The following is a 12,731-nucleotide window of genomic DNA, read 5'->3' as shown; positions in this document are numbered from 1 at the left end:
TACTCATCGTAATCTCCTTGTTCCTCTTCATTGTCGCTCATCAGTAGCACTGCTGAATTATCTGCTGCTCTGAAAAAACGTGGGTATTGCTGGCTCGGCTGCCACTGCTGCAATGGGGTAGAAATGGAGGCAGCTTAGGAACCACCTGAACACTCTCCTCCCTGCTCCCTTTTAAGTTCCCTGATTGGTTTTGTGCTGGAGATCTTTCTTTCCCTCTTTTTCCCCTAAACGGGCAAATTCAGCTGTTATATCCACAAACACTTTGTGTTGGGTTAACAGCTGCTGAAGAAAGGAAACCCCAAACCCAAACCTGCTTTTGGTGTAGCTGGAGCTGAGTCATGCAGATTCTGTCTTAAAGTTTGAGGCCTTTTCTTTGCAAAGGCTCAGGAATAGCCCTATCAGGAGATACCTTCGTCCTATGCCTGCTGCATGTTCTTTGCGTGGCAGCAGTGGCATCCCAAAACTGAGGAAATAAACTACACTGTGGGCTGGATCAAAGACTATTCTTTCAAATTGCAAGAAAATTGAAAAGAAAAAGAAGTGACATTTTTAAAGACTTCATGGAGTAATAAACAGGACTAGTTTGTACCCCAGTCAGCTGCAGGTGCACTTGGCACCTCAGTGACAGGAGTACCTTAAACTGATGTTGCAGCTAAACGCTTCTTATTTGGGAAGTCAGAGACATCTTGTCCTCTCCTTTGCTTTTTCTTTAAATCACTGGAGCAACAAGCTCTTTTAGATTACTCTTCGACTCAAGTCGAAGTGATGCTCAGAGAGATACCCAGTTAGATGCCAGAAGACAGGCCCAGGAGCACAATAAGAAACTAATTTCAGTGCAAGATGGAGAGAAGTGTGCCATTCACTGCTTACCACAACTGAATTATCATCAGTTAGGTCACTGACTTCAGGCTCAGAAGATCTATCTGTGAGATCTATGACTTCTTCAACAGCTGAAAAACGGAACATTAAAATCAAGATCAGAGACTGCAGCAGAATGAAATGAGTTGCCACTGTGGAACAGGCTGAGGTTGGATTCAACTTTTCCCTGGGTCTTTTCTCTTCAGGAATGTGTCCAACATTTCATTCAAGCTTTGCCCTCAAGAGTCCACAGAGAGCATCATCAGCTCTGTTTCCTGCAAGGGGCAGTGCAAGAGGAACATCAGCTGAGCTCCTCACACAGTTCTGTTGGATGACAACAGCTCACAGGAGGTACACACCAAAAGATGATTCATCTAACATAGGGTAATGTTTAGCATACAGAAAAAAAGACCCACACCAAAACTGTAATCATGGAGGGTACCCTAATTTTACATGCTGTACATGTTCCCTTCAGGGATGGGGCAGGCACAGCTAATGACACTTTTTCTTATCTTCTTCCAACTTGGGAGATCCCAGATTCACTTTGCCACCCTCTGTAGTGGCAGCTGCAGTACCTCAGAGTAGACATTCAGAATTGGAGCAGCACTTGAGGACCTTTGCTACACAGCTCATCTCCCACTAGTGGTGAATGTATTACAGCTCAGTAACAAACCAAAACAGTTGTCAGAAGGCTTGTTGTTCAGAGATGTCATACTAAGCGCTTCCTAAAATCCAAATTTCCCTTCTTTCCCAGTAAAAGGCCTAGAAATGGGCAAAAGCTCACATCCAACTGGACCCCAACCCTTCAGAAACAGTTTTTGTTCTCACAAAGCTCAGAAAAAAGCGTACCACTTTCTCTAGGGTCTACTGGCTCTGCTTCTGAGGCTCCACCTGTGTTAGAAGCCACCAACCTTCTTCGTTTCCGAGCTTGTCTGGAATCAACTGGTTCCCCACAGCGCTTCCGCTGCCTCTGAGAGAGAACAAAGCCTTAGCATTTTCTGTGGGAGTAATATTAACATGGCCCTCATTTTTGCAACAACAGTGAAAGCACACAAGGATACAGAAAACACTCCCACAAGGGCTGGAATATGCATCAAAATGGTGCTGTGGGCCATTCCAACCAGAGCACATGACATCAAGGAAAGGACATTCCCCCGATCTCTTACCAGTTGCCTCAAAAAGAAAAAGCCTGTCCTGATGGCTTGCAAATGAGGAGAGTAGTTCACAATTATATCAGACTGTTGCTCACACTGTAAGCATTTCTGAACTATTACAAGCACCCAGAGAGATTCAAAATCTTCTATATCCCAGAACATGAAGTTACATGAAGTTTTAATAGGCTTCTGTTCCCATGCATTTGCTACAAACTCTTGAAATCCCTTCTAGAAGTACCCTGGAAAACATGTTTCAAGAATCAGATTTGCATTGAGCAGTGAAATACTTACTGTGCTCATGGCGTTTCATGATCTAAAACCACTGGAAAAGCAAGCAGACAAACACCGAAAAGGAATGTCAGGGAAGCTACAGCAATCAATCCCTTGGGTTCCTTTAGGTAGCACACTGCTACAAAGCTCTGATTTCTCGGGGTCAGAGAATGATGTTCTTCCAAACCTACCAGAAAAGCAGAGACATTATCTATCTAGAATGCCTGTTCTCTGAGACACTCCCCTGCTCCAAGATTCCCATTCCCAAGTCACCAGGTTCTGCCCAAAGCTAGAGGGGAAGTCCATGAGTTTGGTACTTGATCCCACCTGCAGCTGGACCTGAAGCCCAGAACAGCCCCACAGCATCAGAAACATCTTCAAAAATCATCTGCTCTCACCTGTACACTCAATCCAGAGTTTTTCTCACAAATGTCAGCAAATCGCCTTCTGATCCCACCTGGGATGGAGAAGACAGATGCTCTGCATCTGATGCCCAGCAGAGAATCCATCAACTGACTTAACAGACTCCTGGTAAACGGAGTCCTCGAAGCAGGACTCTCCATGTCAACCGCTCGGTAACATTCCATGCCCAGGTAGCAGGAATCCACTTTGCACCCTCATAGAGTTCCAGAATGCCTTGCCTTGGAAGGCACCTTGAAGATCACCTAGTTCCAACCCCCTGCCATGGGCAGGGATGCCACCGGCTGGATCAGGGTGCTCAGGGCCCTGTCCACCTTGGCCTGGAATGGGGCCTTCCAAGGATGGGACATCCACAGCTTCTCTGGGCAGCCTGTCCAGTGTTTCACCACCCTCACAGTTCTTCCTAACATCTGATCCAAATCTCCCCTCTTCCAGTTGAAACCCATTCCCCTTTCTCCTATGACTCTCTGACTCCTTTAGACACTGGAAGGCTGCAATGAGGCCTCCCCAGAGCCTGCTCCTCTCCAGGCTGGACAGCCCTGGCTCTCCCAGCCTGGCTGCAGAGGAGAGCTGCTCCAGCCCTCTGAGCATCTCTGTGGCCTCCTCCAGCCCTGCTCTAACAAGCACATCCTGCCTGGATGGAGCACTCCAGATGGGGCCTTCCGAGGGCAGATCAGAAGGAGACATTCACCTCCCTCCACCTTCAGCCTGAGTAACACTGTAGCTTTTCCATGGCTAAAGAAACCCCACCAAATGCCCTGCAAAAAAAAAAGAAACTTAAACCCTTCCTTAGCCTTCGTCCTCCATGTTTATTCTTCTGTTGCTGAAAACTCTTATGAGACTGTTTTAACTTTAACCCTAGTAAATAGCAATTAAAATTAAATCAAAAGATTTTTTTTCAAACTGCTGAAAATCTAACAATTTAGATCCTTATTTAAAGTCTTTGAAGTCTTGATGTTTTCAGGTGTTCAACTATTCCTCTGCCAGCATTTCACAACAGGGCTGGGAGGAGGTTTGCTCTGCTCCTGGGGACAGCATCTTCCTCCCAAGACCCTGCTCTGCTTTGAAAAAAAGTCAAATTAAAATTCCGTTTGCCTTCTAGCCAGTCTGCCACTGGACCTGCATTCAGAGGGATCAGCTGAGGCAGCAGGCCTCTCTCAGCCCTGCTGGATACAGGGATGCTCCTCAGCCTCTGGTCCCATGGGTGTTCTCAGGTGTGGGGAGGATGGTGGAAAGTCATCCAATGCTGTGGATAGCATAAGGATATTTTTAGCTCATGCTCTACATGTGGAGGATCATTTCTTACAAAAATTTCTCTGTTATTACAACTGTTGCTTTTAGGTAATTGGCAAAGTGGTGATTGTTTAAGGATGGGTGAGGACGACCTTCCATTTTTCTCAGTCCTGTATCTGGGAAGTGACGCATAGGCTTGTTTCTGTCACCGTATTTGCATCCTTCATTTCTCATATTCAGTGCCTGGACACTGACACGAGGTACTTAATTATTCATCTATAAAATATACATTTGGAATTGCTCTAGCACCCTAGTATTCTTTTTATCAAACATTAAATCTCCTTTATGATTTCTTTTATCTAAACCTCTGCCCTTTGGACGCAACAAAGGAACATTTCCAAACATTTTTGGAAAGCAAAAATGTTTAAGTTGAGATGAAGCACAAGTGGATATGACACATCCCACATGTTAAAACAAGGAGCCTGTCCACTCACGCTCCAGGCACAGCTGAGGTTGGCTGAGTGGACTCGGCACCACTTGTGTTTCAGGGAAGGACTGGATGGCTTTTAGCATGAATGTGTCTTTGGGGTAAGGGAAGAGGGAACACTGAGGAAAAGGAGGGACACATTTTAGTAAGTCAAACATTTGAAGGCTATTGGGCTTGATCTCCCTCATCGCTGCTAGACAATCGCAACAGGAGGCTGGTAGGCCTTTACTGTAAGGCCCAACATTTTTTAACTAAACCTGCTATTGAAAATATTCATCACTCAGTGGTGGGACAGAGAGAAACTTTCATCCCTTCTCTGCACATCCTAGGGAAGCTGTAAAGGCCACATGTTTTATCTCGTCCCATGCGGGCCAGCTTTGAAGCAAGGTGTAAGACCACTGAAACAACCTCTGCCTTTCCATTTTGGGAAGGAAGAAGTTTACATCTATTAACTTCCAAAAATAAAAGGTTAATTATGGCAAACAGCCTAAACTAAGCCCACATTCAGCTGGCTTGGTGTATTAATCACCTGGAGGTACAGCATCAGCCTTTTCACATGATTGGCTACAGTTTGTCAGGAATGTTTAGAAGGAAAAGTCACCTCAGGAAGTGAGAAACCCACAGTTCCCTGGACAGGGGTTGTCAGCTCTGTACTCTCCCAGATCAGGGCTACCCTGGGTGTCAGAGCAAGGACCATAAAGTAATTTAAGAAGAGTGGCTGTAGTATAGGATGTCATATACCAAAGTAACCTGCTGCATGGCAATCACAAGAAAATCTACAATGACATGAGAAAACCAACTTGTCACCCCAGTTGGGTCGGTGCTGCCTCTCTCTCTGACTGACTATCTTTAATAACCATAATGGTTTTGAGCTGTGGGTAGACAAACAACTGCACTCCACGAGGCAGCAGAGGTCCAGTAACCAGACCAGTCCTTCAGCCCCATCACCATGGCCATGGTTGCCCACAGGGCTCCTACCAACAGGCAAGTTGGTTTCTCTACCATAGGGACCCACCTAAGTGAAAGAGGTTCTGTGTTGTCCTCATGGGCCACCAAGGATGTGTGACTGGTTATTGATGGGGGGTGCGAGACACCCGGCTCTCCACACGGCTCAGCACAGGAACAGGGTTGCACTCCCCAGAGCAACGCTGCAGACCAGTCCCTCTAAATCCACTATAGGGATGCAGGGAAATAGGCAAGAATTACCAAAAGAAGCCCCAGAAAGATGTTATTATTGACAAATAATAATTTGTACTAGTCTCACTGAGGATTGCATTTCACTTCATGTGTCAAAATGTGCCTTTGCTTGACTCTAGCAATGGCTATGACTTCAGAATATGTTTCCCAACATCTTCACAGGGGAGTGCAGGTCTATTAGAGAAATACCTATTAAGACTGTTCAAAGTAAGTAAATACGTTCTTTAACTCCTATGATGGTAGGCATTAGTGGGTGGCTTGTTCTGCAGGACAAACATGTCTCTGATTTCCTTCTCTCAGTTTTTTCTAATTCTCCACAGATGTTTGAAATTCTTCTGTAGAGTCTACATGGGCTAGAAAGCTGAGCAAGATTTACACCTTGCTTTGAATCTGAGACAACATCTAGGAGTGTGCTTGTAGGAAAATGTGCATATAAGGCTCTTCAGGCAGTAACTGGATGGATAATGTTTTTCCATATAGCTTCTGTTGCTTTTTCATACTCAAGACCTAACACTTGGAAAACTCATCTTTGTAAACTGCTTTCTGTGAAGGTAGGTATCATATAGTGCTTTATATAATGTTAGGCAAAAATTACCTTTAAGGATTGGGTCACTATGGTAACCATTCTTATCTCAGAATCAAAAAGCCACTATAGTTGTAATTAAACAATATATGATTTCTATGAAGAATAATTCTGAATTATAATTCATTTTCTGTCACATGCTGGAGTTATTTTTATTGCCCCCAAAGGCATCAGGATTTGTTATAATTCAGCAATGCAAAACTTTATAGAGACTATAACCTACGTTGAATCTACTACCAGAAATTGCAGTCAATGACTTTTGACTTCAGTCTCTTAAATAGTTCAACAGACTCCAGCAAAACATCAGTAACATTTTTTGTGGAAAGCAGAAGATAAACAAGGTCTTCTGAAACTTGCATTTTGTCACAGCTAGACATGTATCCTGAGCCCAGTGGTGCACAGAAAGGGGCCCAGGTTTGCTGCTGTATGCAGGTGGGTGGGCCACAAATTCAGATTTTCCTTTGGCTTAAGCAGAAGCTTCATTTAAAACCAAAAAAAAAAAAAAAAAAGAAGTACCTTCCTCGGGTACTTTTGACTATCACTTCTGTTCCAAGGACCAAGGTCATTCATGGAAACTTTGGCAGACTGCTGAGATATTGTCAACATTTATAGGTAAATCACTGTGACTGCCTTTAAAAACTATAACATGAGTAACAGGAGTATAATGCTCCACATGGCCTCAATCAAGCCACTGGCAAAGCTGATTTTCAAATCAAGGGGAGCAAACCCACCCTTGTGATTAGGTGAGCTGCACTAGCTGGCTCTGATGGGAGTTGTCCACAGGAAGGAGAGAAGCTCCCAGTGCTAATAGGAACCATTTCCAAAGGGGTAGCAGAAGGGTGGTCCCATTCCTTTCTCATTGTCCAGGGTCTGCACCAGGTCAGGAGACTTTTAGTAGGATTTTTTGGCACTCACCCCAATAATTCTTTTTTTGGGGGGACTGGAGTTTGTTTGTTCTTTTTGGAGCAAATATTCACCTATGTTCTATGTAAATAGTAAGAGAACTGTTTGCCTAAATATTTCTCTTTTTATTCTCTCTTTCCAAGAGGGAGGCAGGACAAACATTTATTTTCCTAAAAACCTGTAAATTTTTGAGGCACTTGTTTCTCCATAGTACAGTTGTGAATCCCTGTGGACTCTTGAGGGTTTTCTCCTGGAAGTGGATTTACTGCTCAGTGACTGCAGTTATTACATCAGGACATATAGAAAGCCTTTTTGGTGACTAAAATGAGAAGTTTGTTCTTCCTGGTCTGGAGAAGCAGACTCCTGCACTCCAGATGAGCAGTAATGTTAGCTTACTAAGCCATGAACTAATAATTTTTATACTTTCAGAGCTGTTCTGGTCACCCATCCACCCCAGAGCTCTCAGCAGAGGAAAAGCTACAAATCCTCAAGTTGCCTGAAGACTTTTGGGAAAGGACCCTGTAAAAACCCCAAACCACAGTCCCCTAGAAGAGCCCAAATACATCGTTGGAGCCTGAGCACTGCACCCAGGACACAGGCAGTCCTGCCTGCAGCGGCACAGTGCTGCCCTCATTTTGGTTCTGGCACAGGGATGCTCTCAGCATCTCAGCCTTCCCACCACACTGGCTAACACTGTGGGCTTTCCAGGTGAATCTGTCGCCACCTTGATAAGCTAAATACTCAATAATGGCTATTAATAAAGCCGAGTGGTGAATGACTTCGTTAAGCCTGGGCTAATAAATAGCTTAATTAGCTGAAGCACAGCTCAACAAAGTGCAGTTCAGAGATGAGTCAGCTCTAGCATGCCATGCTGAGGGCAAGGGAGGGTGCTGACAGTGGGAGGGCTCTGAGGACCCCTGCTGTGGTGCTTCCCAGGCATGGGGGGATACAGTGCTGGCGGGGAAGCATCAGAGAGATGTCCTTGGTGGGGGATAGCATCAGAGGAATGCTCTCGGAGTGGGGGGTTCCTGACCCTCCAGCTTGTCCTGGAACAGCTCAGGGACAGGACTAAGTGAAAGGCAGCTCCTGTAGCAGGGGAACTAAACATTCTGGCCTTGAGGCATGTCTGTGGCTTTGGCCTGGGCATCAATCCCTTAGCTCCACTGGGTAGCAGCAGTAATTTGGCCTTTCCTCTGTAGGCTTTTCCCAGAGCATCCCTTCTGGTTTCTTTATTCTTCTTTGGCAGCTCACACTAATGGCTTTGTCTCCAAAACCCAGGCTGGTGGATGCTTTTTTTTCTTCTCTCTTCAGTTTTTAAAGTATGCAGCAATTCCCCTTTTCTTTAGAGCTGCTGTGAAAGTGTCCCAGCTGAGCTGTGGCTCAAGCTATGGGAAAATATCCTACTCCCAGCACGCCATCCAATCTCCCAGTGCAAGCAGGGTTTGCATTCATGATGGTTTTAATGTCAAGCAGTGCCTTCAAGTGGGATATCACTTGCAGAGGCTGGATCTCCTGCACTGCCATGAATTGTTAGCCTCCTCTGCCACCCTTATCTTTCTAGTTTCATGAAGGCAGTTTCTTGCTGGCATAGCCCTACCCTTAGATTCAAGAAATGAGCTTATCTGTGTTGAGACTCAGGTCTACATTTTTAGTTTTCAAAGCTGTGTGTTTGCAGTGTGAAATCCTGCTTACCACCAAGGCTGTGCTTCATAGCCAGGAAGGACCACAACTCCTCCCTTAACAAGCTGCTCCATGGACAGTAGAGTTGAGATATGCTGTGATGAGCAGGACAAAATGGTGTGTTAGTGCTGCAGCCTCAAAACAGAAAAAAAGGAGGCCGAAGCTCTTTACCCTTCCAAGTTACTGAGAGCCAACCTCCTCTTCCCCACTCTCTCAGCAGCACTTGGGGTCAGAAACACAAGAGCCCATCAAAAGGAGTTTTGGGGGAGGAGGACTGCTCTGTAGCAGTGCAGCTTTGGCAGTCCTCATGCTGAACTCTCAGGAGCTCTTGGCAATCATAATTACTCAAGATAGCGGAGGCTATGCAATCAGAGCCATGCTAAGCTTGGAGGAGCCTACTTCAGTCTGAAGTGCATTAGCATGCCCAGTACTGGAGAGCAGAAACCAGCATGACACACCCTCATGCCATGAAGTGAGAAACAAATCCTGCTGTTCAAGCTGGCTACCAGGATGAAGCGACCCTCCATCTACTTCCTCAGCCTGAATTCATTTCCTCATCCTTTGCAGAGAGTAGGACATGATGGTCATTGCCCATGGGGTATCAGAAAGAAGGAAAGCAGAGACATTTGCTCACAAGACACAAATAGCACCTTGCCAAAGTAGGACCAGCCCATGATCTCTCTTCCAGCAAACAAAACATCAAGCAGACAAAAACCCTTCTGAAAGTCTAACATTCACTGCACTCATCCTCTACTCATCACTCTAAAGCTGAGATAATGTTTTTAAAGGACTTCCCTGTGCAGAAGCTCCTATTCTGCAACTTGCTGATGGAGCACCTCAAGGGACTGCACCTTCACACTGCTTTTTCTTCTCGAAGCAGCATCCTGCCATGGTGTGACTCTTTGGAGACTTCCCCTGGACATGCCAGTGGGCTGGTTAAGGGAGTTGGAGGAGAAGAAAACCAGGCTGAAAGAGGTGACCAGGAGATCTAAGTAATGAAGTGCAACATCAGTAAGGTCAGTGCCTCCTAGCAGAGGTCCTTCAACCAGATGTACTCATGGGTGAGAAAGGAGGGATGGATGTGTCAGTTCCTGATGCCTCCAATAGCTGTTGTGTGCAAACAGATTTCTCGCACTGAAAGTTGCACTTCTGAATGACCAGAACAACCATTTATGGTTCCCTTTGCAAGTTTAGTTTTCGGGTGGGACACGTTTTGGTACCCTCTCCTCTGTCTATGCTCAAAGCCTGTTTGCAGTTTCAGCCATCACTGTATCAGCTTTACAGACAAATCCCGGATTTCTGGTGCCAGAAAGTCTAGACCATGGGCAGCTGGGTGCTGTCTCTATGGCTGTGGTCATTAATGCACCTGTAACTTGTTCATTTTCAAATGGAGGATTTGCACCAGAAATCCTGGATGGATCACTGGTCGGTCTCATTGCATTTCTTTAGCTGATAAAGTTCTCTCATCTAGGAAAGCCCTTTCTCTGTGACGCTGTTATGTTAATGACACATTCAGGCCGGTTTATTTAGAGATCAGTCACACATACAGGCCTCTTGCAGCACCTTTATTCAAATACACATAGTCAAAAGTCTTTTCCCACTTGCTTTTAGTGAGGGAAATAATCATTGTAATCACCTTAGTGATGCTTCTGCTGAGGCTTAAAAAATTTAGGGACTCTTGCTGTCTTTACCTCTGCCCAAATCTACTTTCCCCTGCTCTCACCACCACAAGTATCCTCTGCCTCTCTGCTGAACAAATGCAACAGGAAATGGAACCCTGAAGGGTTTCTTCAGGAGTGTGTTTTGCTGCACCCAGTAAAAAAAAAACCAAAACGAAATAAAAAAAAACCAAACAAACAAAAAAAACCAAAACACAAACAACAAAACCAAAAAAAACTGTTGCCCTGGGGACGCAAACGGTGGTCAGAGCAAACCAGAAAATTGTGTGTATCAGCTATTGCAAGGGCTATTGCACCAGTGGCTGACGTTTAGCCCACCTGGTGTCCTGGAGCACAAGGAATGCAGCTGGGAATTAGGAAATACAATAGTAGTTCCTCTAATATGGTGTAGGGTGTGTCTCACTCACAGATTGCCACCCCTGATTCGTGCTGTGCTCCCTTTATGTTGAAAATTGCCCTTTCTGTTATCTAGGAGGAGGCAACAGTGGATGTTTCCGTGAGCTTTGCTTTTGGTGAGCACAGTGTCGGTGCTGTTTTCAAGGCGTTTAAAGCCCATCACGGCTACTTGATTTTGTCTGGTTAAATGGGGCAGAGAGTCACTGCTCAGCCCTGTAAGGACTGGCCCAGCGCAGTTAGTGTTGGTGTTGCGGGGAGGGGGGGGTGGGAGGGTGGGGGTGGGGGGTTGCCTTGGTTGTTTTGACTCAGCAAGTTAGATAGAGAAAGCTTTGAGAGGAGTTTCTAGCAAGCAATAGGCCAAATGCTACAGTGGATGATGGATTTAGCTCTGCTTATCTGCTGCTGCGTGCTCCTCCTATTTGGCCAGGTGACCTGGGTTCTACAGCAGTGATGGTGAGGCAGACAGAGAAACATATAAAAAATGTTCATCCTCAGGAGCCAAGATGAATGAAGAAGAAACATCTGAAAAGAAATTACGCACAATCTCAGCTGCCTATTTATAAGGTGAATGATAGGCTGATATTGCTGGGTAGTTGAGTACTTGCCATCTTCCAGGCAGGCCATTTCTATATTTGAATATGAGGATAGCAAAGGCAGGTGCTATCATTATATATGGGCAAGAAACCCAGGGATCTTCAGGATCTTTTTACTCATGTCTGAGCAACAACTTGTCACCACTCCAGCAAAGTTTGCAAGGAAACACGTCACAGCAGCTTTGCATTTACTTATCCAACAGCAGTCTGTTCTTTGGTTTGAATTTTATTAGCTATTAAATGGGACTTATGGACTATCAGACTGCACATCTGACAGGTTGTAATGGGTTTTGTTTACAAAACTTGTTCCCCTTGTACAGCCAGGTGTAAAGGCAGTCAGGAATGGACCAGCTGGGCTGACTCTGCTGGCACTGGAAATGCTGTGCTGGTCCTCAGTGGCAGTGGAGCCTGTCTTCTGCCCTCTCACCTTCCCTAAACCAAGCACTCAACCTTTGGATCATGTGAATACATTTTAGTTAGCTTTATCTGAATGTTGGAGCATCCACAAGAGGCTTTTCATTTTACAGATTTTCAGCCATTATATAGGGAAAAAAGTTATCCTAAATCATATCTTGCCAGTGGCTACAGGAAACTACTTACCAGTCTGGTTCCCACCTCATGTAAGAAAGAATATGTGTGTAACTGTGTTTTCCCACATCTCTGAAAGAGTTCTATTACAGTTGTTACTGCTGTTTTGTGAACAAGCTTTGGGCAAACAGCCTGGGAAAAACTGAGCATGCCAGAAACCCAAGGCTCTGACTCAATTGTTCATCCCAATTTATAAAATAATTTAATAGAAAATAGTTTAAGAGTGGACTTAATCGCATTGCTGAATTGAGACTTTCGGGTAAAGTCCCTGCTGGATTCAGTTCATCTTGAGCAGATATTCATCAGAGTTTGGACAAAGCCACTGACATTTTGTTAAAAGTATTTCATAAAGATGCTGTTGGTGATAACTTGGACACAATCACAGAGGCATTTTGGGAAACAGATGAGTCTCAACCAGTGTTGTTCTGGATAAGTCATACAGGAAAGGCAGGAAATTGGCTGATTTTGCTATTTTTAAGGCAGTCAGCCATGTTGATGTGAGTGGCCAACAGAGGAGAGCCAAGTGAAAGACAGCCATGGTGGAGTCCATGATGGCCTGCTATTCATTTCAGTGGAAAACTGGCGGTAAAAGGGATCTGGTCATCATTAAGCTCCAGCAGCATTTATTCTAATTCTGTCAAGCTGACTCCTTAATTAAACAGTTGCTTTATGGAGAGTTGGAGAAGTATT

General features: G+C 45.0%; 1 protein-coding gene across 1 annotated transcript; it reads right to left on the bottom strand.

Moving 5' to 3' along the window:
* Positions 1 to 2: 2 nt before the first annotated feature.
* On the bottom strand, positions 3 to 3,456 carry LOC108500872 (E3 ubiquitin-protein ligase RNF4-like; the record flags this gene model as incomplete). The annotated part of the gene is made up of 5 exons (XM_017822216.1): positions 2,681 to 3,456; positions 2,304 to 2,469; positions 1,708 to 1,828; positions 871 to 950; positions 3 to 107 (listed from the first exon to the last, which is right to left on the bottom strand). Coding segments are annotated over exons 2-5 (315 nt in total), but the record flags the coding sequence as incomplete, so codon positions are not given.
* Between the last annotated feature and the right edge of the window lie 9,275 nt (positions 3,457 to 12,731).

This window comes from Lepidothrix coronata, unplaced genomic scaffold (genome assembly GCF_001604755.1).
Source record: "Lepidothrix coronata isolate B3197 unplaced genomic scaffold, Lepidothrix_coronata-1.0 Scaffold96, whole genome shotgun sequence".
Classification (NCBI taxonomy): Eukaryota; Metazoa; Chordata; class Aves; order Passeriformes; family Pipridae; genus Lepidothrix; species Lepidothrix coronata.
The sequence above is the reverse complement of the archived record's forward strand: the minus strand, read 5'-3'. Positions and strand labels throughout refer to the sequence as shown.